The following is a 27,675-nucleotide window of genomic DNA, read 5'->3' on the forward strand; positions in this document are numbered from 1 at the left end:
AGCCTGAACCTGGCAATTATATTAGGTCAAACTTAGCAATTACATTAGCCTGATTTGACAATATTATTACCCTAACTGGCAATTATATTAGCTTTATTCTGGCAATTATGTCGGCATAACCTGGCAATTATATTGGCCTGATAAAAATTGTTAGTTTGAGTAGTAATTATATTACCTTATATCTGGCAATTATATATTAGCCTGACTGGCATTTTTTACACTAGTATTTTGGATTTATATATATATATATGTCCATATTAGCCTGACTGGCATTTTTTACACTACTATTGTGGATTTATATACAGTATGTCTGACTCAAAAAATTTAAATATGCTGAAGGGTATTGCGTTCAAGGTAGTTAGCCTATGGCTATTTACTGGTTAATTTTTCCATTGTTTTTTTTAATTACTTATGACATTTGTTTACAGATACCTGTATCAAACATTTTTTAATTACTATATAAAAAATATCTTTAAATTAGTGATTATTAACTTTTATGTATAAACCAAAATTGAATTATCATTTAATGGTATAAGTGATCATTACAGACAAGTTACCAGATATTGGAGAAGCCAATGTTGTTTGGATTTTTTATATAAGTTGTTAAAGTCTAAGTGTTTTTTCCTCACCTCACCAAGACCGTCAGTAGTTTCAAAGCGTTATATGACAAAGAGTGCTGGGAAGACGGGACACCACGAGCGTAGCTCTCATTCTGTAACTACACTTAGGTAATTACCTTGCCCAAAACGCTATGTGTACTAGTGGCTTTAGGTATTGTATGTACTAGCTCTATCTTTAAATCCAACATTATGTTTGTAACGAATCCTCTATGTATGTACGTTTACCTGAATAAACATTTGATTTGATATGAATAAAGTTTTTAGATGATTCTTAAGTTACTCCTTCCACTCGATGCGCGTTTTCTTTCGTAAAGGTTTCTCATGACTGAGCAGAACAAAATCATATGATAGTTTCCATGCAAGTGACCAAACGCTTAATTAAATATTAATATAATAATCAAAATTAAACTGAATTATGAACATAAATAAAGTTTTAGCAAAACATTTATTCTTTAAATAACGTCAAAGAAGTAATAACATGGAAAACAGGTAGTAGAATTTGGTCCGCAGTTTTTGGAGGCTGGTGCATATAGTCCAATAGGTTGACAGCTTTGCGCAGTGGCAGTATCGTAACCAATGAGGTACATCCGAGGTGCGATTATTGCTAGTTGAAAACTTTAACCAATACCCCGCTGGGTCGGCGTGTTAAAGCGTCGGCTACGGCAATTTTTGTTAGCCCGTTCAAGGGCTTCTATAGTTCATTGTGAATAGTTACTTTTCGGAAATTTCATTATATTTTTCCATGAAAGATGTTTAACCTTATAGTCAAGGGGCAGAATTTCCATTACTACTCCTAGTACTTCTCTCGCTTTGCCCAAAACGCTGTGCGTATTAGTGGCTTTAGAAGCTGCATATTAGTATGCAGCTCTGTATAGAAATTCAACATTATCCTCAATATTGTACTCTGTATGTTCAATAATTTCATCATTATCTCAGTAATAGTATTACTTGGGCCATGAGAATAATCTTGGGATTATTCTCATGGCTTCATTTTTTACCGTCTTCAAATTGTTTAGGAAATTTTGATTGATATCAAATTTCTACATTTCACATTCAAAAGGTAATCATATGATATACTGTGAAATCTCTTATTGATTATATTGCCCACGTCATTTCTTGTTTTGGTAAAGGTGTAAATCTTGGGGAGGATGCGGCATCTATGATCCCCCACATAGTCTCTAAAGATATTAAGTGTAGAGGAAGAAGAAAGGTTAAACCTCTTAGAGATAATATTTCAGCTTCGTAATTAGGTCGTATTTCATGCAATAGTCATGTACTGACTACTTTTTCATGACTATGGGTGCCAGGACTACGTGCTCTTACAGCACGTAGTGTGTGCAAGTGCCACTTGATACACCCGCTCTCATAGCACGTAGTGGGTAGTATCACTTGATGAACCCGCTCATATAGACGTAGTGTGTAGTACCACTTAATAAACCAGCTTCTATAGCACGTAGTGTGTAGTACTACTTGATAAACCCGCTCCTATAGCACGTAGTGTGCGGTACCTTGCGTTAACATGTACAATAAGATCTTACGTCACGGACAACAGGCACTAGCTTACACTAATTCATGGGCCCCCAAGTCAGTGAGGGTAAGTGGGGGTATGTCGTGTGTGGCCACAGGTTGGTCCCTGCAGGTGTGTGGTATTTATTTTTGCTCTCTTGCACATTAAACCATGGTAAAGTGATTGCAACCTGGAGTTCCGCTCAACACACGAGGGTTTCCTGAGGCTTCCACTGAGGCCGGTTTCCTATTCCGGCTTCAGTGGAAGCCTCAGGAAACCCTCGTGTGTTCAACTGAACTCCAGGTTGCAATCCTTTTACCATGTCATGGTCTGATTGTCTGGATTTATGTGTGTGCGTGGGACCACACACAATACATCGGGTCGAATCCTCATCATGGCTCCTACGGATTTTCTCATTAAACTTAATGGTAATAAATATAACAAAATGAATAAGTACGCTTTTGCTAAGATACTGAGGTAGATGCTTACGTTAGTATATGGAGACATTACTGAGAAGTTAGGAACTTTTGTGGATGAGTGAGCATTATTTAACCAAAAGAGTGAAAGACAGCATCTTGAATACTGTCCAAGATAACCTTACCTAGGTAAGGCTTGGTCACTCATGAGATATTTTCAGTATTGGCATTTGGAAGAATGCTGGCTTTCAGTTATGCACAGTCATTAAAGAAGACCATTTGTTGTCGATCACATTTTATTTTATAGTTTTCCTGCACTTCTTTACAATGTTCGTTCCATTCCTAGTGTAGCACTGCTTGATAAGACTTAAGTTTTGTTTGTGAATTTGACGCAGCCTGTAGAGGAGGGAGTCACGCTGCTTGGTAAGGCACTCATTTACATGAAGGGTGGTTTTTTGACGTGCAACTGATTGAATGAGGTCATATTTCGCAGCGGGATTTGCGAGTCTAATCAGCATTCGCCTAGCATTACGGTGACTTTTTTTTTTATCTAACCTGATAGCGAATTTGATATCAACGTTAACTTTAATCTTTGAATTATTAAGTCCCGGGCTACATTAGTGCAGTTCTCATCTTTTTGTTCGTCTGGCAGATCAGCAGAGCTAGTGATCAGAGAGTTGTGCAGTTGCTGTTGCTCTATATTATCTTCAGAGGCCCCCCTGGTGCATCTTGAGGAGATTTATGTGTTCTTCTAGTTTTTGAAGGATTGTCTTGGTTGGGTGTCCTCGGTCTTAATCTTGGTTATCCGCTCTGTTGTGTCACTTGTTACAGCTTGGAGGTTGTGAATTGCTTGAGTTTTTTTTCGACGAAAAGTCAAGGAGGCGGTAGATTCTTTGTTGTAGATGAGAGACTGTGGCTTGGCAGGCCACAATTGCTTCAGATTGTTGGAGAACTTCGCTTCACTTCAATGTCCAAAGGGCTTTGATAAGTTGGGCGGAAGGAAGAAAGAAGGATGGGGAACTGAAATTCCAGAAGAGAATGTGAATAGAACGAGGAGGCTAAAAAGTTCCGTGACCTGTCCACCTAGGGTTGGTGTCGAGGATTTTTCTTGATTATTGATCTTGATTTTGTATTCTGACATGTCCCTGGGCGGCGGGAGGTAGCGTGGTTGACTGGGTGCGCTTGGAGGGTCTGTTCCAGGGGTTGAGGTGAAGTGGAGAGTAGCGTGGTGTGTAGGCGTTGGGTGGAGACGCCTCAGTCTTGGTTCTTCATCTGACTTCTTTCTTCAGGCTTCTTTCGGCTGTACAAGAATGTAACAACTCCTGTATATATCTCAAAAAAAAAAAGGAGAGTCGGTTGATCTGCAGATGTGGAAACTGTGTCGCTCCCTGCCGACCTTGGTGCTCATTGCTCTTGTAGCGAGTAATCCTTATACTCGCTCCATTATCTTATTATCTTAATGGCGTAACTAATTAGCACTACACAAGTTATAATCCTATCCCTAATTACAGGTAACAGTTCTCACATCCTCCTATCCTAGTAGAGAAAGGTGAGGTGTAGTCACCAAATGTAAGGAAACTATATGAGAATTGACGACCACGGGAGACATCTCCCGTCACGTAGGGTGCAGTCGCACCTCCACAGATCTTCAGTATCTTCTATTGATACTGGTAATGGCTCAAAAGGGCCACCACTTTCGGGCTATTCATGCCCATGCTCCCATAAGTTGTACAAGTTGGTCAACAAACAGTATTGTTTGAAAATAGCAAGACATGGGTTGACATTTAGGAGGTATATAAGATAGGTTAAATGTAGTTTATTAGGTAGTACTTATTTTTTCTCTTAAGCTGGATGAGAGAAGTACATACAGCCTTTGATGTGATTGGGAAGGTCATTCCACACTCTGGGTCCCATGATTTGCTGAGCATTTCATGTTTGTTTAAGTTTTACTCTTGCGATATCTAATAGGTATTTGTAATCTGGTGTGGTGCTGTAAAATATACCTAGAAAAGATCATCAAGGCAAATGGGGGGACCATCGACAAGCCGCCGGCTTCCTGTTCTCGTCGAGGATACTAGGGTTAATGGCCCTTAGGTAAATTAGGTAAAGAAAAAAATGGAACCGCCTACCCGCCGAAGACGTAAATGCCGAAACTCGGTATAACTTTTAAAGTACAGCTGGAAAAGATCATCAAGGCAAATGGGGGGGGGGGACCTTCGTGAAGTGGAAGTGGCGGTAGTGGACCGTGTTACAGAGGCACATAATGGACTCAGGGACTGAGCCCCACAATTCAAATAACTAAGCAAGTTATAATCTTGATGAGATAGTTACAAAATTCCAAGCAGCTCGTCACACCAACAATGGGCTCAGAAGCGGGAGGGCGGCGCGTGCGCTCCTCGCTCCTCATCCCACCAAGACCATGGCCGCTGGCACCTTTGTTTACATGTGACAAGTGTCGGAGTCGGGCCATAAGAGTGGCCCTCGCCTCTGATGGTCTAAGCTCATGGTATTCAAGGTCAGTCTTCGTCCTTCCCTACACTCTGGTCATTGGTACTCTGGTGTTCTGCACTTGTGTGTTCTTATTGGGACCTGGCAAACCATTTTAGTGGAAGAAGGTGTTGAAAAGATTAGATTGTTTTGTCAACTCTTTACTCTCAATTGGCATTTTCGTTTTTGCAATTGGTAGTTCTTGATAATGGTAGTTAATAATCAATATCTTTTGTTCCTATTGCTGCTTTTCAGTAGTGTTAGTCGCACCAATTACAGCCTGTTAGTGGTTTTACAAGAATGTAAAAACATCAGTGCTATGTAATCTCATAAATACTCTCCAGTATTTATGCAAATACATAAAATATTAATTTGCATATCATGTATGCTCACATTTCCCCCCAACATATGTTTTTGTTACCATTATCTAAAGTTTTAGTTAACATTTTTGTCCTTTCTTCAATGTCATGTAATTGTGATCATGCTGTCATCAATGTCATGTAATTATGATCATTGCTGTCTTCTTATATGTGCTATCAATCTGCTGTATGGTGTCTATTAATCTTGTTTAAATTACCAATCAAGCTGTCAATGTAACCAATTGGAGCTTTAATATACTTACTAATCTCTCTCATCTCATTTTTTTTCTTGCAATGTATTTATCATTTTATTAATTCTGCTAGAATTTACCTACTTAAAATTATCTGTTAGATTAAGGACCTGCCCGAAACGCTGCACGTACTAGTGGCTTTACAAGATTGTAAATACTATGCTATGTATTCTCACAAACCCAATGTACCTTCTTGTATATAAATAAATAAATAAATAAATTGTATCTACCTTGGTAAAATTGCTTACTAATGTCCTGTGTGATCAAGTTTATTTTTAAGTGTATAATCACCCAGAAAAATTCTGTTATCAGAACAGTAACAAACTCTGCTTTTAGACAACACTCAGCCCCTCCTGTTTAAATCCATAATCATGCTAAACATAAACTTACTCCACACATTCTCTTATGTCATTTACTTATACAAAACCCTGTTTTGTATATGTAAATGCAAACCCTGTCCTGAAACTCTTCCTGGACAGATATAATAGAACCAATAATCACCACACCAGAAATAAATCTCTTTCATATTACCAGAGTCAAACTAAATCTATTTAAACACTATGCAAATAAAGGTACCCAGTCTATGGAATTCTCTCCTAACGAATTGAAAAGCTGTCCAACTTTTGCCTTATTCAAAGACAAAATGAAAAGTACCTAATTTCGTCCTCATAGTTTCCTACCTTGTGCTGTAAACTCACACTGTATATAGTGCTACCCAATCCCCCATTACCAAATACCATGCCCAAGATTACCAACCGAGTGCCGGCGGGGGGATGGAAATTGATGATTGGTTGGTTCGGGCATGGATGCATCATCTGTTGTGTTCAGTGGCGGCTCTCTGATAGTCCAGATAGAACACTGCGCCTGATGCGACCCAATAGCTAATACATTATCAGTGATAGAAGCTTCAGGGGCCCATCAGGGCTCACCCAAAAATTGGTGTTTCATTACCATCATGGCTGGTTTTTTATTTATATGAAATTTTTATTTTTTCAGAGTTCATCAGTATGGCAGCAAAGAACAAGTCACATAGGAAAAGGAGTAGGGATTGTGTAGAGATACATGAAAAAAATCAAGAGCATCCAGTCATAATTGCTAATATAAAAAGGAGGAGGAAAACAAGAGTTGGAAGTAAAACGGTGAATGAAAATAAAAGTACTACTGCAATATTGCTGGTAAACTCTGTTGCAAATAAATCAGACTGCAATACTACACGATCAATTGTAACACTACGAAGACATTCAAATAGTAACTCATGCTGGGAACATAGTACAAGCACAAGTGCAGTGTTTAGTGTACCAAGTGCAAATATAGAACAAAACCTCACAAACAATATTAAGAAAACATATGCCTCTAGAAATAAACATATGCAGGTAAAGAATGACAAAGGGAAACCAAAACAAAATTCTAAATCCAAATCCTCATTATGTGATCTGTCAAACAAGGAAGATAGGTTTATGAATGCAATTGAGGACACCAAAATAAAAGAAGAAAATGTAAGTAAAAGTGCAGATAATAACATGGAAGGTTCAGCTTTTCCTGTTGAAGGTGGATTCATTCATAAAGTTAAAGTTGGTATCCCAGCAAGGGCTGATGGCCCCAGACAGGGTGACAGTTTTCATAGTGGAAATTGTGCATTACAAATAGTAGGTAAAGATGCATGGAAAAGTGAAAATGATTGCACAGCTTATATAACTAGTGACTGGTCTTCAGAGAGTAAAAAACTTATATCTAAAGTAACAGTGAATGAGGATGTTAAAGCCAATGAATCAGACACAACCACAGGAAGCAGTGATGTTTTAGCTGCATTATCCTCTAATGTGCATTTAACATGTGTGTGTGAGTCTCTTCCTACTTCTTTACAATCTGTCAACAACTTAGGAGTTTCTTTGGCTTCTTGTAGGTCAAGTTTAACTGCCGGCACATCAACGATTACGGCAATTACTTCTCCAATTACAACGTACCCTCTGGTGTCAGATAAGGCTGGAGATGCTGCTGGAGGAGCAGTGTTTGCATTTAGTTTATCTAACTCTCTCACCAAACAAGAGGATAACTCTCCTGGGGTTGTATCCTCTGCATCATATGCATCATCTAGTCATAACATATTAAATCATGATGTATCAAACCCTAAATGCAACATGATTAGTGTTGACAAGAATGAACTGTCTATTTCCACAGTAAACTGTAATGTTGATGGTTTGGAAGATCACAAGAATATACAACATGAACATCATATGGTTGACAAAAGTACCTCCACAATTCCCATTGTACAGATTGACGATGACGGTGATTTATTGTCGACAGAAAATTACAATTTTCCCGTGTCTTTTGTCAATTGCTCACCAGCAACATCCATGTCAGAGTTGGGGACCACATCTGCTTCCCCTATAGTAGCAAGCAGTAGACAAGATCACTCTCCAAACTTCATGCAGGTAGACAACTGGGCAGCAACCTTACTGCAGAGACTGCAACTTCTCTATGAGAGTGAACAAGAGTGTGACCTACTACTAAAGTTTGCTACGGGTGAAACGCTCAAGGTAGAGTAGTTTAACTTTTACATGTCACAACATCAGCACACGCTTATTTGATATGAAATTTATATTTTTTCATTCTATAGCTGTTTAAATTATGAATCCATTATCCATTCTTGTTTAGGGGGAGGTAAATGTAGTTTTCCTACTTAGAATCTACTGCTAAGATTACTAACAAATCTTGGATTTGCAGAAATCTTCATGCAGGATTTCATTACTATGCTTTTGGTAGAAAATAGATAAATTATCTATGGATTTTTTAAGTATGAAAAAACCCAGTGTTGAATGTTACCTTGAGGTTATCTCGAGATGGTTTCGGGGCTTAGCGTCCCCACGGCCCAGTCCTCGACCAGGCCTCCATCTCATTGTTTCAATGTAATGAAACATCTCTTCCTTGTAATGCCCCAGTGGCTCCATAAAGTTATCTCGCCAAGACAGTGACTCACCACTACATCATGTCACTTGCAGGAGTCCTGTTTGACATACCAGGGACCAGAGCTAGAACCTAGCCCCCTTACAGAGGTAAAAGGAACAGGAGATTATAATCATACGAGCTAGAAAATCATCTTATGAAGTCAGCGAAGTAATACAGACAATTCAAGGTTCATTGAAAGCAAAGCATTGAAACAGCTTAACAATTTTGCAAAAAGATTCATTCAAAACAATTGCCTCACTTGAAATTAGCTTGAATCTGTTAGTACAGATGGCCAATTAACAGGTGGTCCAGAGTTCCCTGCCAATAGCCGGCTACCAATTAGTCTGAAAATGATGCACAATGAACTGACAAACTTAATAGGGAGGGATGGAGTCAAGAAGCCACTGGGGCTCTACCAGAAAGAGGCATTTCATTACATTCAACCCTTGTTTTTAGGGATAAACTACTTGGTGTCTCCTTGAAGTTAACTAACCACATAGAAAAGGAAAACATGGGACTTGCCAGGGAAGACGAGAACAGTAATCACATGAGTCGCCAAGACCCAAATACACACAAATCTCATCCCAAAAAGCAACCCATGACAAGTGAGAGAAAACAGCAGCCAAAGCTGCGAATTTATGAACATTGTGGATTCAAGGGTAGACTGCTGACAGAATAACTTTGATGACACTGTGGGACAACTTAAGATATACGAGCCTTAGAATAAGAGACCAAGGAAACATGACCATCCAACAAAGCATCCACCGGGGTGGAGCTGGTGGCATGCAGGTATTGACAAACTACTGCTACCGGGCACATCAAATGATGCACCTCTGGCATCAATCACTAAAGGATTCCCTGGCAGCTAGCAGACTCATTCTTCACTGGAAAAGAAGGAGAAGGCTGCAAACTAACAAACCGCCCACCAGAACCAAAAGAACAGAACCCCTGCCTCTGGAGAAGAACATGAAGCTCTCCATCCCAGCAGCATGCGCCAACAAAAACACTTCCTTAGAAAAATATCCCGAACCGAAGGGGCAATCATGTACCGAAAGGAGGAAAAAACCCACTACTTTGTCAAGTGACAAAGTAAGACGGCTCAGGACAAGCAGGAACCAGTCAAAGGTGAAAGAATGCTTGAAACAATTTGCAAAATGCGTCAAATTAGTACTGTATGAGTTGGGTTATCTGAAGCCTGATAAACTGAATATTTGGGTTATCCAGCCAAAATTGCATGTGGACAATTTTCTGGCAAAACTTTGCCATATCCGGAAAGAAACCGGATAATCTCTGGTTATCTGGATAACCGGAGATTAGGTTACATAAATTTTCAACAACTACATATTTCAAGATCTACAGCATCAACCACAGGCATAGCTTTCATCCTGTAACTACACTTAGGTAATTACACCTTCTACTCATGTACTGACTTAGTTCATATCGTTAACTATGCTGGCCCAGGGATGTCTTTCATAATTGTCTAGATGTGATCGTCATATTTGGTATTACAGCAGTTTAGATGTAATGCATTCAAGGATCAAGGTATATCAGTTGGTGTATAGTATGCACTCTCATTCTCTGTAGACTTTGTGGACATAATGATTCAAGAAACAGTAATGCAAATGATTTTTTCTCTTGAGTTAAATGGATTGTACTCTTAGTATTTAGATGCATTTTAGGTAAGAGTTAATTCTTATATATTGATAGGTTCATCGTGCCATTGTGTCGGCTTGCACATCATTAGTGTCGGATCCACATCCTGTACAACAAGGGGAACTGCATGTTCCCTCAGACCTCAATTATGCTAGTGTTGAACCAGTTATAAGGTAAGATCTTTACTGCAGTAGTCTTACCTCTGTTACAAAGACTGTTGTTGAGACTGTTCTGTCAGAGTTATATGTAGTTTGGTAGAAATGAGTAAATGTAAATTGTTCTGGACTGACCCCCTTAGTAGCTGTCCATTATAAGTTGGGGGACCTGCTAGGGTTTAAACCAAGTACTGGAGTACCATCTAATAGGGTTAGGATAGGCCCGGCCCCCAGAGAAACAGTTCCCAAATAAATAATGATGTACGAAAGGACTGCTGTCTAGTGCAGATCACCTAACCCTGAAACAGTTGGGTGATGGAAACTCCAGCTGAAGTTTTACCTTAATATAATTAATTAACCATAAAACCCCCAAGTACAACAGAAATACTTTACCACCTTGATCTTACGTTACATCTCTGACTCCACATAAGCAGGAGACGAGATTTACATACAGGAAACTAGTTTTTAAAGTCTACAATTCGTTAACCCGTTAACTGTGCAAATTGTATATACTGTGCAATTTTTGTCTAACTGCCTGCACAGCGCACATCATATATATACATTTTAACCCTCAAACCGCGGGGGGGCTAAATGACTTTAACCCTTAAACTGCTCACGGAGTATATATACGCCATGAGTAACATGTCCCACGGTGCGCATGGCGTATATATACGCCACAGGGTGTCAGGCATGGTTCAAATGGCTTGCGGCTGCACGGGGATCACATTAGCTTCCTCAGAGCTCTTGTAAACAGACGCCATTTTTTTTTAAATCGTGAGCAATATTCTCAGGTGTGAGAGCCACAGTACTGTTGGAGCAACCAAGGCTGGTGCACGCAGCATGAGCGAACAGCATTGCTGCTCAGCTTGTGACCACAGCATCGCCGAAAAATGTCAAAATAATAACTGCTATTATTTAGCGATGACAATATTACAGATGACCCCTGACTGATTAAAGATACATGTTCCTCAACCGGAGCCGAAGAGGAGCTGCTAGTGTACGTGTGTTTGTGAATGCTTGTATGAATTTGTGAGTGTGTTCATGTGCATGTGTATATGTGTGTACTCTCTGATTGTTGCTATCTGTCTGAATATTCTATTCAAAATTATCCACTACCAGAAATTTTAGCCATTTATCCCCAGTTCGCTAACTGTAGTAGTGTATGCAGGTGACTAACATTTGTACCGCTCCCCAATGGCTGGGCATGGCGTGCATGATAGGCAATTTAAAACTAAATGTAATTTGATCGACAAACTCTTACTCTGTGTGTTAAGGCCTCTTAAAGTCACGGTGATATTAGTTTCATAAACTGTTGATCAATTTGGGGGTTTAGTTCCTGAAATCATTATATGCTAAGATTTCAACTTAGATTCAACAGAGCAGAAGAAGTTGTTAAACACATACTGTATGGCAAAATCTTACTGAAGCGACCATACGAGTAATAAATACTCATACTCCGCCCAAGTAAAACAGAAACAAGCAACACTTAGTGGGCCAGCCAGAGGCTTAGGGCCCGCCCAGGAATATCCCTGCAAAAAAAACATATGCGTCTGTAGCCGTTTTTCATTACTGCTCACAGGATAGGTATTTGGTGAATAAAAGTGAACTAAATTAAAAAGATGCTATGACCGTTAATCTTCATGTTATGGGCCCCGCATTTCTTTCCTGGTATTTGGGTTCCGTTGTATCTGTTTGTTGCTTTAGATTTAAGGTTTCACAGGGTCTGGGCCACCAGGTATCTGTTCACTGTCCTTGGCTCCCTGCAACTTTGTGTTGCATTAGGATGTCTATCGCAACCATCAGTCTCTTCTTCGTTTGTATGCCTGCGATGCTTTTGCCTCCCTGATAAGTCCTCTGGTTTTCATTCTCCGTGGGTAGATATCTTCAGGGAGCTGACTGCACTCCCCACAGAAAATCAACGTTAAATGTAATAAAATGCCAGTTTCTGGGAGAGCCCCAGAGGCTCCCTATCACCCGCCATCCAACCTTTTGTCATTAGAGAACTGGGCTGGTACTGGGCCGGCACCCCCCTTTCCCCCTCAACAAGGGGAAAGGTGGAGCTAACAAGCAAGGGATTAGTTGGACGAAGTTTTGCTTGCTTGTTTTCTTTTAGGAGAGTTCTTTTGATATTGTGGTTTTGTGTCTAATATTAAAAGCAGTAGTTTGTTTTGATACGCTTACCTTTCTGGGTGCTTCCCTGGTGATGACAGAAATGATAGTTTACATGTAAAATATTTATATGCTATAGCTCCCTGTGACTCATCGAGGGGGCCAGGTTCTGGCTCATGGTCCCCGGTATGCATACTCTGCAACTGATGACACTCAAGTAGTATTGCACTTAATCAGTAAACTAGCTTCAGGAAGCATCGGGGCTTACCCAGAAACTGGCGTTTCATTACATTCAATGCTGGATTTTTGCACACCATTTTGGTGATGTATGTAAATTACATTCATAGTTCAAAGGTAAAGGTCTACCTTTTTCACTTATATTAATTTAAAGATACTGTATGATCATGAAATTTAGAAAAGCTGAATAAAAATCAATTACGCTACTTTATTTTTCAGATTTGTGTACAGTGGGCGTCTGGATGTTCGAGGATCGCATAATGAAATGAGTGCTATATATGCAGCTGCACAGAGGCTTCAAGTGCCATTGCTTACACGATTCATGGACAGACGCTTTCCATATCTTTCACCTTCAAATCATTTTAAAACTAGGTTTGATATTACATTTGTGTTTAGTATATTTAATGTTAGTTTTTTCTTACATGCCTTATTCTCTCATGGAATTTACTATTTATGAAGGAGTGTTATTAACCCATGTACTGTGCACCCATTTAACCACTGCACTGTGCCTCCCGACAAAACACGGGGTATGGCAGTACGCCACCTGACTCGTAAGCGAGGTTAGGATATCATAAAATTTAAAACGCGCAGTAGGTTGGTTACAAGATGGGGGGCCTCAGGTCTCCATCTCATAACCATCTTTAATAAGCTTTTTAAGATGAGCAGTAGCCATCTTGAAAAAAATTCCCAGCATACCCAAGGGTAGGCTCAGTTCTAATTGAGCAACCATGGCTGATGCACGCGCCCCCAGCTTCCAGTCCTCTGTTGAAAGATCGCTGTCTGAAGGGGAAATTCAGACATTGTTGTTTGAAGAAGAAAAGGGTTAGTGATACTGATGAACCAAGACACGATAAAGATCTAACACAAGTGATACAGACATGAATGAGGACGCTACAGTGAATGTGTCCTATACAGGGCGAGTGCCAGGCATGCTGCAGCCTCAGGTCATCGCTCTTGCCAGTACTGTATTATCACCACCAGTATTATCTGCTGTTCCTGAAGAACAGATGAATTGTTATAGAATTGTTACTATAGATGAATTGTTTTTTTGGTTTCTTGACACTGCTTCTGATACAAGTAGCAGAGATGAAAAGTATGTTAGTGGCTTCCATGATGGTGTACTAGGTGTAGATCAGCTGTCTCAGCGTGTAGTCACTGACGCTATGAGAAGGATTAAGACAGAGGAGGACAGCTTGAGGCTTCAAGAAGACCTGGGCAAGCTGCAGGAATGGTCGAACAAATGGTTGTTAGAGTTTAACCCAAGCAAATGTAATGTAATGAAGATAGGTGTAGGGAGCAGGAGGCCAGATACAAGGTACCATCTGGGAGATGAAATACTTTAAGAGTAAGAGAAAGAAAAAGACTTGGGGGTTGATATCACGCCAGACCTGTCCCCTGAAGCTCATATCAAGAGGATAACATCAGCAGCATATGCCAGGTTGGCTAAGATAAGAACGGCCTTTAGAAACTTGTGTAAGGAATCTTTCAGAACATTATATACCACATATGTCAGACCAATCCTGGAGTATGCGGCTCCAGCATGGAGTCCATATCTAGTCAAGCATAAGACTAAACTGGAAAAGGTTCAAAGGTTTGCCACCAGACTAGTACCCGAGCTGAGAGGTATGAGCTACGAGGAGAGACTACGGGAATTAAACCTCACTTCGTTGGAAGACAGAAGAGTTAGGTTGGACATGATCACCACATTCAAGATTCTCAAGGGAATCGACAGGGTTGATAGACAGGCTATTTAACACAAGGGGCACATGCACTAGGGGACACAGGTGGAAACTGAGCGCCCAAATGAGCCAGAGATATTAGAAAGAACTTTTTTAGTGTCAGAGTGGTTGACAATTGGAATGCATTAGGAAGTGATGTGGTGGAGGCTGACTCCATACACAGTTTCAAATGTAGATATGATAGAGCCCAATAGGCTCAGGAACCTATACGCCTGTTCATTGACGGTTGAGAGGCAGGACCAAAGAGCCAGAGCTCAACCCCCGCAAGCACAACTAGGTGAGTACAACACGCTTTCTCAGTAACGTCATTGGCGAACTTGTCGGCTCAATTACGTCATTGGTAAGTACAACAGAATTTTTTTATTATTTTCCTGTGCTCGGGGAACACAAATGAATATTTTAATAAGACAAAACAAAATTTTAGATTTTTTTCTTGCTCACAGGGGTGTGAAAGTCCTCAGGACCCCTTAGCAGTTTAAGGGCTAGACCATGTTATGGTGGGATGTAAATGTGACAGAAGGCATTTTCTTCACGTGCCTTACTGTTGCCATACTTAATATGTACTGCTTATTGGCTGGTTACTTTTGTTACTTTTATCTACTGAAACCTCCAGTGCAGCTTTAGAAGAAGCATAGCTGCATGACCTCCATCCCTGATGACCACCATCTGGGAAGATTTTTATTAATACGTGTCAGTTTCATCCCTCTTATTATGGTGTGTATTTTGAAGAAAGGAGAACAAGAACACTGCATGTTCTTGTTCATTAGGAGAGTAAGGGGAGGAGAGTAAGAGAAAGACTGTGGATATCATGTGAAGAAGAAGATAGCAAGACTAGTAATGATGTAGTTGTGTGGAGAAAGAGAGCAGAAATCATCAGATTATATTGTGATGAGAAATAACAAAGTGCTATATACAATCTGCACATTGCAATCATGATCAAATTGAAATTGATATACTTTATTGAAATGACAAATTTGTTAAAATTTAATATGGTTTGATTTCCTATTATTTATTTTCAGACTTCCAATTTGGAAGCGAAGTCCAGAAAAATTATTACAACATAAGCAACAAACTGGCAAGGGCAGCAGCTGCACTCCCAGTTCCAGATCATTGTTACTGTCGTTTGCACCACTAACTGAGCATCAAAGATCCGCGACGAGTGTGGAATCTTCACCTGGTTCTAAAGAAACTGGAGAGGCTGATACAAAAGATTCTACTGAAGGTGAGGGTTCAGGAAGCATAATTTTCATGATTATTGTTTGCATTAGTGTTTTTGTCTGGAAAGGAAATTTTCAGTCGTTAAAATGTTTATTCTTAAAGGAATGCCGGGTCTGCATTGTAGGATACAACATAAGCTGTATTTACATGATTTAAGAATTGAGAAAAAATTTAGGTTTAATGCAGTCAAATCTTGAATTTTTGCTCACATGCATGTTTTCAGTACAAATCACATGTTATTTGAAATCACTTCATTATTAAGAACATTACATTGTTTTAAATGCTTATACAGTGCAACCTTAACCCTTAAGTTGTGCAACACATCATATGATGGGTTGAGTGACTTGCTATAAAATACGCATCCCATCATATGATGTATTGGAGTACTATTTGTTTTTTGTTTTTTTGAGATATATACAAGAGTTGTTACATTCTTGTACAGCCACTAGTACGCGTAGCGTTTCGGGCAAGTCCTTAATCCTATGGTCCCTGGAATACGATCCCCTGCCGCGAAGAATCGTTTTTTCATCCAAGTACACATTTTACTGTTGCGTTAAACAGAGGCTACAGTTAAGGAATTGCGCCCAGTAAATCCTCCCCGGCCAGGATACGAACCCATGACATAGCGCTCGCGGAACGCCAGGCGAGTGTCTTACCACTACACCACGGAGACTAAAGACTACTACAGAGACTACTATGCAAGATTTAAACGGCCCGCGGATACACGGGGTTCACCTCACCTTCATCAGGGCTCTTGTAAACAGACGCCATTTAAAAAAAAAAAATCGTGGGCCAAATTCCCGGGTGTGAGGGCCTCAGTATTGAGTGAGCCACCAAGCCTGATGCATGCAGCATGAGCTCACAGCACTGCTGTTCAGCTTGTGACCACAGCATCGCCTAAAAATGCCATAATATATATGTTCATGATATTATTACAGAAGACCCCTGACTGTGATAAAAATGACCAGGATTCTGATAATAGCAGGATTGTTGTGATAATTAGCGCTGTAGTGGGAGGAGTAATCTTGGTGGGGAGGGAGGTAGCATTTCCGGCTGACTGTGTGACCACCTTTTACTGTCTGGACTCACTATACCAGCTTAGTTGTTCGCTATGGTAAACAAAACATGCAGATACTTACATATAACGTCTGTACATAAAAGCAAAAACAGTATGGTGGGAGGAGAATGGTGGCGAGTCAGGTGAGGTGAGGGAGGGAGGGAGTGACAGCCAATGGCGGGCTGCCACTGCCACTGCCACTCAGCATACCAACTTAGTGGTTCATTATGGTGAACATGAATGTAGATACTTATATATAACGTGCATATACAGTGTAATAACAGTAAAAGGAGTGTGGGGGGAGAAGCCATTTTGGTGATGGGGGGGGGGCAACATCTGGATGATTTGGCATGTTGGTAGGGGTGGCCACTATGCTCTGGGCATTATACCGGCTTAGTTGAACAGTTATGGTGAACAAAACATGTAGATACTTATATATAACATTTGTATATAGGGTAATAACACTACAAACAGTATTGTTGGGGATGAAATTTTAGTGCATCTGACCTTGAATGTGTGAGGGAGGCAGCCGCCACCTGACTGTGTGTAGCGATGTCTCTTAGTCTCTTAGTACCTGAACTAACTATACAAGCATACCTCAGTTTAAGAGTTTAATTGGTTCCTGGAGACGCCTCGTATTCCGAAAACTCGCATTCCGAAGCTAATTTCCCCATAAGAAATAAAGGGAAATGAATTAATCCGTTCCTGATTACCCCAAAAACCCCACATCAAACTAAATTTTTATACCTAATTCATCTAAATAAACCTACTAAACTATGTTCAAGTTATTACTTACCTTGCTGTTGAATGCTGTAGGCGTATGGAAGATGGTGAGGAGGTGGGAGGAAGAGAGGAGTTACTGTTTGGAAGGGGAGTCCCCTTCCATTATCACATCAGGCAGTGAGGACTTCACTGGTATGCACACACTGGCACATTTTGCCTGCATACCACTAGGACTTGCTTGTTTTACTAAGAATTTGTCTAATGCCACTTGTTTTTCCCTACATTTTAACACTTGTCTGTAGTAAGACATCACATTATCATTTAAAAGGTCAATGCAACGGCCTGCTACAGCTTTATCTGGGTGAGTTTTTTCAACAAAACTTTGCAGTTCTTCCCATACTTCACACATTTTCTTAATCAAGAAGGGACATCCTCTACTGCCTCTACTCACAGCTATTTTCTTAGGTTGAACCTTACCAATGGCTTTCTTGAGACCCATGGCAAGATATATAATGACAACTTTTATGCTCAAATGGCCAAAAAACCGATAAAAAACTGTAAATCCTTGTGAAGAATTCAGGTGGGATAGTCACTGGACACGAGACACTGGTAAACTGAGGCGCGATCGCCATGCCACCACGCGCCAGTCGGCCTGTACACGTATCAACAAACTCGCGTTCCGAGGTAACCCTCGACTTCCGAGACATATTTTCCGAGGAAATCCTGCTCGTCTTCCGAAAAACTCGCATACAGGGACACTCGCATTCCGAGGTACCACTGTATCAACTGAGTTGTACAGTTGTGGTGAACAAAACATGGAGATACTTATATACAGTATAACGTCTGTATATAGTGAATAAAAGCAAAAACAGTACTGTGAGAGGAGAATGTGGGTGAGTCAGGTGAGGTGAGGGAGGGAGGAAGTAGCAACTGCCACTGCCACTCAGCATGCCAACTTAGTGGTTCGTTATGGTGAACACGAATGTAGATACTTATATATAACGTCTGTATATAGTGAATAAAACAAAAACAGTATGGTGGGAGGAGAATGTGGGCCAGTGAGGTGTTGAGGGAGCGAGTGGCAGCGAGTGGCTGGCTGGTGTGTGGCGGTCACTTCTCGTTGCTTTTTGACTCATAATACCAACATAGTGGTATGTTATGGTGAACAAAACATGCAGATATATAAACCTGTGTATATAGTGTAATAACCGACAAAGTATTTCTTCACTGTTTGATGAACATATTAATTAAATCAACAATATGCACACAATAATTTTGAGTACAGCGATGATTCACTCATTTTATTACATAAATATATTACACTACACACTATTGAATAATATTACAGCAAAAAAACTACAAAAAATCAATCAGAGACATTGAAATAATTAGGTAATTATCTCTCCGTGGCAACTCCTGCCTGACAGCTGGGATCAACAGACCGTCTGGGACGCACGCTGAGTCAGCGCCTGTTTTTTGCCAGACTTCCCCGCCCTATAGCCGGCAATGTATGCCACTTATAATTTTTTATTATTTTTCCCATGATCAGAGAACACACATTAACAGGTTTAGAAGAAGAATTTTTTTTTTTTTTGTTTGGTATGCGCCTGTGGGTGACAAATGCTAATTAGCCCTGATCAACACAAGGGTTAATTCAGCAAGCTGTATGAGACCTTGCCTGATTTGTTGCAACTTTATTTTCTATCTTCTAGTTTTGGCATGTTTAATGCCTCTAGTCTCTCCTCATGACTTTTTTTTCAGTCCCGGAAGCCATTTTGTTGCATGCCGTTGCACCTTTTCCAGTTTGTGTGCTTTTTGAGATTTGGGCACCATACAGCTGCTGCATATTACAATTTTGGTCTTGCAAAAATCATGAACAGTTTTCTTAGTATTTCACCACTCATTTAATTAAAAGCAAGTCTGAAGTTGCAAAGTGACGCATATGCTCCTCACACAATGTTCTTTATATGTTTCTCTGGCGACAGCTTACTATCCACAACCACCCATAGGTCTTGTTCTTTATTAGAGTTCTGTAATTCTTTTCCACATAATTTGAAGTTGTGTGTGATCTATTTTCTCCGAATCCACATTCCATAACACAGCATTTATTCACATTGAATTCCATTTGCCACTTGATGCTCCAAGCACTTATTTTATCTAGATAAATTTCAAGGGCCTTACAATCATCTGCATCTCCTAACTTTCCCAGGTATCTTAGCATCATCCGCAAACATGTTCGTATAATTCTATATTCCTTCCGGTAGATCGTTTATGTAGATGATGAATATTACAGGTGCAAGAACTGAACCCTGTGGTACTCCGCTAGTAACACTCCTCCAGTCAGATACATTGTCTCTGATTACTGCCCCTCATCTGTCTGTCAGAATTTTTTTTATCCATGTCAGAAGTCTCTCTGGTGCATCATGTATTGTGTTCAATAGCTTTGCTGCTACGTTCCTGCTACCAGTTCTGCCTTGGTGGATTCTTTGTGGGTTGATCATGTCACTTTGGTTCCCTGTTCCAAGACTCGTCTCTCTTGGGTTGTCCAGTGTTATGAAGTCTTGCCATCCTGCAGTCTACTCTCGTGCCAATGATGTTCTAACATGTGCCACTCTCTTGGTGGTTTTTGCTAATGTCCTGGACTGATTTTCGGGTGTGAAGGTTTTGGAGGTCCAACAGGGTTTTTGTGGCTTTGTATCTTGTCAATGTGCCAGGGGCCTGGTCTTATGTGGCTTTGAGTAAAGTCACAGCCGAGTGTCTCGACATTGTTCTGATACCTGCAGTTCTCCCTCCTCCCTGGTAAGTACCCATTTGTTTACTTTCCCATGGGTAGTTAGCTTCAGGGAGCCACAAGTGACTCTTCCCAGAAAACAGTGTTGAATGTGATGAAATGCAAACTTGTGGGTGAGCCCCAGTGGCTCCCTAACACTTCCCTCCCTCCAGGTCATGAGCGGTGTTGCCATCTTCATAGATGGCATAGATTGTGAAGCAGCCAGTTACCCTCAGGCTACCGTCCTCCTTCCCTGGAACGAGGTAGAGGTGGGGTAAATGAGCTGGAACTAGTTTAGTGAACTTTGTCGTTTGTTTACATTGTTGGGGGAGTTCTTTTGGCAGTTCTCGAGGTTGCAGTCTCATTTGAAGCCACCAGTGGTTTCTTTAGTTTTGAAGACTTTCTGGGTGCTTTCTTTGGTGGTGGCAGACATGAATAAATTTCTAAAAATTGTATCAAAAGTGCTACTGCTCCCTTGTGCCTCTATGAGGTGGGTGGGGGGGCAGGGGGCAGGTTCTGGTTCATGGTTCCCAGTAGGCCAATAGAACTATGCAACTGAGGGAACCTAGTAATATGGCACACTGTCAGAGATAGTAGCTTCAGGGAGCCACTGGGGGCTTACCCAGAAATTGGTGTTTCATTACATTCCATGTTGGTTTTTTGTTTCAGATTCTAGTATGGCACTGGAAGTGGATGAAGAGGTGGGAAAGGAGAATGAAGGGCAGGATGGATCTGTTTATTTTCTTCTAACAAACAGTCAGAAGATAGCAGAAGCTAATGCTGCAGTAAGGTGAGTGAATTGCCAATTTGCGTTTCTTTTCTGGGAGGCCCCGTCCCCCCCAGAAAAGGGGTTTCTATAGGCCATTGCTTTTCGCACCTCTCTGAGGGGCGCCCAGGTTCTGGCTCGTGGTCCCCAGTAGGCATTAACTCCATGCACATTGAATGATGCCAGAAAGTTATACATATCCATTCAGCCTGGATAGCTCCGGGGAGCCTCCAGGTCTCACTCAGTAAATGGCATTTCATTACATTCAACGCTGGTCTTTTAAGGTACTAATGGGTGAGAGAAGAAACTGCACTTTAAAGAGAGGAAATGAACACTGCATGTTCATTTCAATGTCCAGCCACTGGTCTCTGTGTCCTACTTTACAAAAAGCACTCTTAGAATCTTCAGTGATCCTGGTTTTCTTATAAAAGTCTGTAGAGAAAATATGCAATGTTTCATGACCAGTAATTTCATTATACAATGGTGCTGCACAATCAAGCAATGGTCTGACATAGGCAGTGTGTATGATCTTGAAAGCCTTCTTGTTTAGATTCTTAAATGACCTTGTTATGTTTGCTAACTTCCCATATGCTGCTGTTATCTTCACATGAACTTCTTGTGTTACTGTTGGGGTTATGTCTACTCCTCTACTACTACTATTATGTCTCAGGTCTTTCTGAGGAGAGCCTGCTAGTAGCTGCCTGTAGCTATCTTACCGAGATTGTGCCATACTAAAAGGTACATCAGTCAAGGAAGTTCTGGTTTTGCCTGCCAGAACCTGGCCCCCCTCTCACAGAGGCTCAGGGGCCAAGTGATAACTCATCACCCCACCAGAAAAAGCAAACAGAAAGTCAATGAAGCTTTACAGACAACTGGAGGGTTCACAGAGAATGAAGCCTCGAAACTGCCAAACATCAATTCACACTAAACAAGGGATTCAAATTGGCCCAAACTCACTTGTGGTGATTACCACCACGAGGCAACCTGGCCCCATCCCATCTGGCTTACCTGGTTAGTTGAGTTGTGATACAGTAGAATATATTTCTGCCTGTTTGTTCCCACACCCCCCCCCCCCCTCCCCCGTTCACTCGGCTCGAAAGCATCTGAGGGTTTCGGAGTCGGCGCAGTTTAGTTGGTGGTGAGACTCAGGCAGTTTCAAGGGATTTCCCCCTTCCGTTGTGATGACGGAGGCATTCGAGCCTGTTTCGCCAGCTGGTGCTTCTGGGTCTGACCAGTGGGTCCTTCTTTCCAGCTTTTCCAGTGGACTTTGCCTTTTCTTTTGAGGCGGAGGGTTTGGAGGACGGCTTGGCCCTGGGTCCTGGTGTGAAGGTTCCCTGGGCTGGGGAGGGGCTGACTTGGAGGGCTTGGGCCCCATTTGACCCTTCTTGGGTTTTGGTACTCTCTGAGTGGGGCTTGTTGTTGCAATGGGTGGGAATTTTTTTTTATCCCCCCCCTCCCTGTACGAGGTTGATATGGCGTCGGCTCCTTCCTGGGTTTGGTTCTGGGTTCCCTTAAGTACTTCAGTCACTTTCTTCCAGAGGTTTTCAGCCTTCTGCATCTCGCCCCATGAGGTGCAGGAGGCCATTGCAGCTTACCTCCTGCGTGACCTGGATTACGCCTCGATAATGGATCCTGCCTCTTTTGAGTTCGGTTCTTCTTTTACTACTGGATGTGTTACAAGGTTCCGGAGTTGTCCTGTTTGGCAGACTGTCCTGAACACAGATTCAAGCTAAGGAAACAAGAGGTGCCAAAAAATATTAAAAATTACGAGGTTTTCTTTTACTAACAGAATGGTAGATGGTTGGAAGAAGTTAAGTGAGAAGGTGGTTTCTCACATCGTCAGTAGTTTCAAAGCGTTATACGACAGAGTACTGGTGAGACGGGACACCACGAGCATAGCTCTCATCCTGTAACTACACTTAGGTAATTACACTTGGGTAATTATTTAAGGTGTGCACAGGTAAGATAACTCTGGGTACATGCAGCTCCAAGTACAATAAACTGCTGGCTCATGCTGCACAACTGTGCACAGGAAAAGCTGCAAAGGCAAAAACACCACTTGGTCCAAAACAGGAAACCGAAGACTGAGTGAACTGAAAGGGTGACCAGGCACAGTACATATCAGAACAAGAGCTGGTGCTGGAGCAACCAGCTGACCCCATCTGCCTCCCTCCTCCCCACAAACAAGGGAAGGTGGTGGGATGTATTTGCTCGTGCTGGTTTCACAAATTTTTTATCATTTGTTTACCTTGATGGTGGTGGTGTTATGCTTTTTTGAAGCTGCTGTTTTGTTTCCAACCAGCCAATGGTCTTGTTTTGTTTGTCGACTTTTTAGGTGCCTTTCCAGAAAAGCATAAATACATTTACATAAAAATTTTCTTAATGGCCACTGCTTTCTATGCCTCTCTGAGGGGGGGGGGCCCAGGTTCTAGCTCATGGTCTGGTCTCATGGTCTCAAACAGAACTCTGCAACTGATGGTACCTTGTAGACTGACACTATATCAATTTAGTAGCTTCAGGGTGTTACAAGTAGCTCCCTTAGAAATGCAAGGGGAAATTCATAATAAAGATGTACAACTTAAAAACAATTAATGTCAGTGCTTTAAATTTCCCAGATTCTCAATGAAATCTTTGTCAAAATATATACATGCAATCAACTTCATAGTTTTCAAGTAATATCATTATTAACTTTTTCAGGCGGAAAAGACCAGCGGAAGAGGCCAGGCCAACAAGATTTGAACTTGAAGAGGATGCTGAAAATGTTCCTGTTCATATAGTGAATTGGTCTTCCAAAAATTCTTCCTTTTCCCCTTCACTTGCAACGGCCTCAGTTTGTAGTCAAGACAGTAATTCCTCATCATGTTCATATTCACCAACAGAGACTTCATCTTTCAATCCTCTTGATATTTCACTATTTGGCTCATCCAGATCATCACTTTTTGCAAGTAGATATAACCAGTCATTGAACCTGAACAGTGACACAAGAAGTTTTACTGTTTCTAACCTTAATTCCCCACCTCAGGATCCATTTTCACTCCTTACCCAAGTGATGTCAGAGGACCAAGTTGAAGTTGCTAAGACAGAAGAAACTGGTAACAAAGTTGATGTATCTGTCACCACTAATTCAAAATCATTCAAAGAGCAGGCAATGGTCATAGATGATCCTGACACTATTGAGGATGATGACATTGAGAAGGATGGTGTAGAATTAATGGAAAAGATATCTAGCATATGTAAACAGCTAGAAGAAAAAGATGTAGATGAAGCTGGGTCAAGTGGTAGAGATGTGTATGTTCCATGTGATTATAAAATGGAAACAGAAGATTGTGAAATTCCTGTAAAAGATAACTACTCCAAGGTTTCATTTTCTACTTCAATTGAAGGAGACAATTCCTCAGATAGCAAAGATTCATTTATGTTCAGTAATCCTTCTGTTCCAGTTAAATCAATACTTAAAAAGAAGAAAGATAAAACTATTACGAGTAATTTGAAAAAACACGTATCGTTTCCACTGGATGAAAACAATGAACTTATCAATGAAGTTGCATTATATTCCCATGCAAAGGAGCCAGCACAGTCTCTTATCGAAGTTCAGAAAACTGTTGGAACTTTTAAACCAAGTGACAACTCCTATTCACCATCAAAATTAACATTGTCTTTAAAGCAAAAAGTATTGATGAATTTAAATATGAATGATTCCGAGGCTACTGAATCGTGCAGTCAGGTGGATGAACGAGGTAAGAGCACAAAAGATGATGGTTCTGCCAGTCAGTCCACTAGTCATGGCCAAGTAAATAAAGGAGACATGTCTAATCATGCCAAGATCATTTCAGAAGTTTTGAAAAAATATCCACAGCTTGTAAAAGACAAAAAAAATATAAGACTAAAAATTCTGAAAAAGGGTAGTGATAAAGCTGGGGGTGGAAAGTTAGTTAAGTCTAAAGTTCAATATCTTGTCTTAAGTGATGGTGATTCCAAAACCAAACTATGTACAAAACTTTCCAAAACTATCACAAGCTCTGGCTCAAAGGGGAATTTAAACACTTTGCCTCATGCAGTGCAGAATGCTCAGATGTTTGAATGTCCAGAATGTGAAGACATTGTTTTCCCAACGTACTTCACATTTAAGAAGCATGTATCTTCTGAACACAAAGATAAAAGTAGTGCTATCTTAGCTAGCATTGATAACGTACCATATGCATGTTACACGTGTTTTTTTAATGAACCTTTAGAGTTCAGTGATTATTTTAGTTATCAGCAGCACATGAAAGAAGTACATAGTAAGAATGAAACACGACTGTGTAGCATGTGTGGATTCCGACCTGGACGCAAGTTGGAATTAGCATATCATCAGTACACAGAGCATAATAAAGTGCCAAGAAATATAACTTTTCCAAAATGTGATCTTTGTGATCATGTAGCTATGAATGACGCTGCTCTCTTAAAGCATCGTTCACAGCATGCAAATGCTGATAACTACACCTGTTCAGTTTGTGGAGGGGCATTTTGTTCATTTGGAGCACTTCAAGGCCACATGCAGACTAAACTTTGCCAGAACAAGCCCAATATTTGTCACAAATGCCCACATTGCCCACTTACTTTTGCTCGCTCATATAATCTCAAAGCCCATTGTAAATCCAGTCATAGAGCTAAACAGAAAACAGAACAAATAGCACCTGAATTAACACGAGAGGAAACAAGAAATAATAAGCAAGAGGAATTGTCTATAGAGACAGGCGAGGCGGTTAAACTTTCAGAATCAAACTTATCTTCACATCTTGAACAAGATCAACTGAATGTAGAGGGTGTATGTGAAACATTGACCAGTATGAATAGTCAGTCCTCTTCTGAGGCTGAAGCACTATCAACTGTAGCAAATAGTTTGGCAGCTTCCTTGGGATTGCCTGAGGAAACCATAAATCATTTTATGTATACTCAGGTGGATAAGTTGGACTTTCCAAGTAGTTTGAGTGATGAAAAATATGAAGAAAGCATGGAAAGGCCAAGTTGCACAAGTGTACATCTTGTGGAAGATAATACCTCTGTGTCAGGCTACCAAGGAGAACTACCTTTATGCCATGACAGGACTTACACTAGTCAAGCACCAATGCCTTCCACCGCCAGTGTTGGCAACTTGTATCCTGTAGGTGTTGTACCCAGCCATATCGTATCCAGTCACTTAGTACCTGGACAAATTGTGCCGAATCAAATGCTCGAGGGAGGATGTGTCAGCACAACAGGTGGGTCAGTTCTTGGGACTACATCTCATAGTTGGACATATGTTACGTACGAGGTACCTAACACCACTAATGATCTGCCTGCTCTTATAGCTGAGGCTACTACCCTAAATAGTGCTGCTATCACCCAAGACCAGAGTTCTGGTACAGTGGCCCGTAACCAAGAGAAAGCTAATATGGCTTGTGATAAAGGATCTAGAGTGAATGTTACTGCAACAGGCAGGTTATCTAATACTAGTAATGACATCGAAAATGTGTGTGAACAGAACCCTCTTCTGGTGATGGCCAATACTGCCACACAAGCTGATATTAGTAGGGATTCAGATGTACATGCATACCTCGTTTAATGGCATGGATCCATTCCTAGAAATAGGAGTATTGACTGAATTGGCACTACAAGGGTAGTTTTTATAGCATAGTCGTTATAGTCATGTGTTCCTGACATCCATAATTTATTTCTTAGACCAACATATTGGTCTATTGGTTCTGGGACAATAATACTGATGATAAACACGATTTTCTGTGAGGAGCCCTGTTGGCTCCCTGAAGCTCTCTCACTGAGATGGGACCCCACTACTGGGTCACATCAGTTGCAGGAGTCCTATTTGGCCTACAGGGGACCAGAGCCAGACACTAGCCCCCCCACAGAGGAGCAAAGAGCTGGGGATGTATTATTGTCACCCATATTAGGAAAGCATCCAGAAAGTCGATGAAACTTGACAGACTACTGCAAGGTTCATAGAAAATGAAGTGCAGAAATGGCCAAGCAACTCCACAGGTGAAAACAAACGATCCACTAGCTAGCATAAGGTCATTAGTACTGATAGCTGCCAGCATATATTCTGGAACAATGAGATGGGGCAAGTCCATGCTTGCTCCCATCTCACAGTCCTGTCGTTGATACAGTGGTGTAAAGATTGTAGTTGTGCTTCCCTGGTTGGTGGTACTGCAGCAAATCCCTCTGCTTCTCAGCTATGTACTATGTAAACACCATTTGCTTGTGTTTTGTTCTTTGATTTGTGTATTTGCATGTTTTATTCCTGGCTTGTGTGGGCTTGGCATATTTTGCACTTCAAGCTGCCTGCATTAAGTGCTCCTTTCCTTGCGTGCTTGTTTGTGCTGCCCTGAACTGAGAGTTACTTCTCTGATGTGTTCGGGAGTTCACAGAAATAACACCACATGAGACCAGGAGGCATGGCAGGATGTGCAGAATACCCCCGTTGAAAAAAAAAAAAGAGGTGCAATAGAAACACTGAGGGAGAACTAACAACATCAAGGGCCCAAGACTTTTTAACACTCTCCCGCTACACGTAACTGGCTGGGCCCCTCACAGTGTTCAAGAGAGAACTTGACAAACACCTCCAAAAAATACCTGATCAACCAGGCTGTGATTCATATGTCAGGCTGCGAGCAGCCGTGGAGCCA

At 41.0% G+C, this 27,675-nt stretch overlaps 2 protein-coding genes and 1 non-coding gene across 3 annotated transcripts in view; 2 read left to right on the forward strand and 1 right to left on the reverse strand.

Annotated features, from left to right (window-relative positions):
• The first annotated feature begins 1,167 nt into the window (after positions 1–1,167).
• LOC123769561 (U4 spliceosomal RNA) lies at positions 1,168–1,308 on the forward strand. Its single transcript, XR_006774269.1, has one exon. It is a non-coding gene; the product is annotated as a U4 spliceosomal RNA (small nuclear RNA).
• Positions 1,309–4,928: 3,620 nt separating this feature from the next.
• LOC123768571 (uncharacterized) lies at positions 4,929–27,431 on the forward strand. The gene is made up of 7 exons (XM_045759225.2): positions 4,929–5,058; positions 6,637–8,177; positions 10,294–10,412; positions 12,960–13,112; positions 15,499–15,701; positions 20,917–21,037; positions 23,711–27,431. The coding sequence occupies exons 2-7, from the start codon at positions 6,648–6,650 to the stop codon at positions 26,595–26,597; spliced, it is 5,013 nt and encodes a 1,670-aa protein (XP_045615181.2). The 5' UTR covers positions 4,929–5,058; positions 6,637–6,647; the 3' UTR covers positions 26,598–27,431.
• LOC123769445 (uncharacterized) overlaps positions 15,018–27,675 on the reverse strand; it is a 64,618-nt gene continuing 51,960 nt past the window's right edge. The window contains exon 16 of the mRNA XM_069317128.1: positions 15,018–15,145. Within this exon, the coding sequence (XP_069173229.1) occupies positions 15,033–15,145 (113 nt within the window). The 3' untranslated portion in view covers positions 15,018–15,032. The remainder of the gene's footprint in view (positions 15,146–27,675) is intronic.

The sequence above is a fragment of the Procambarus clarkii genome, chromosome 86, assembly GCF_040958095.1.
Source record: "Procambarus clarkii isolate CNS0578487 chromosome 86, FALCON_Pclarkii_2.0, whole genome shotgun sequence".
NCBI classification, from domain to species: Eukaryota; Metazoa; Arthropoda; class Malacostraca; order Decapoda; family Cambaridae; genus Procambarus; species Procambarus clarkii.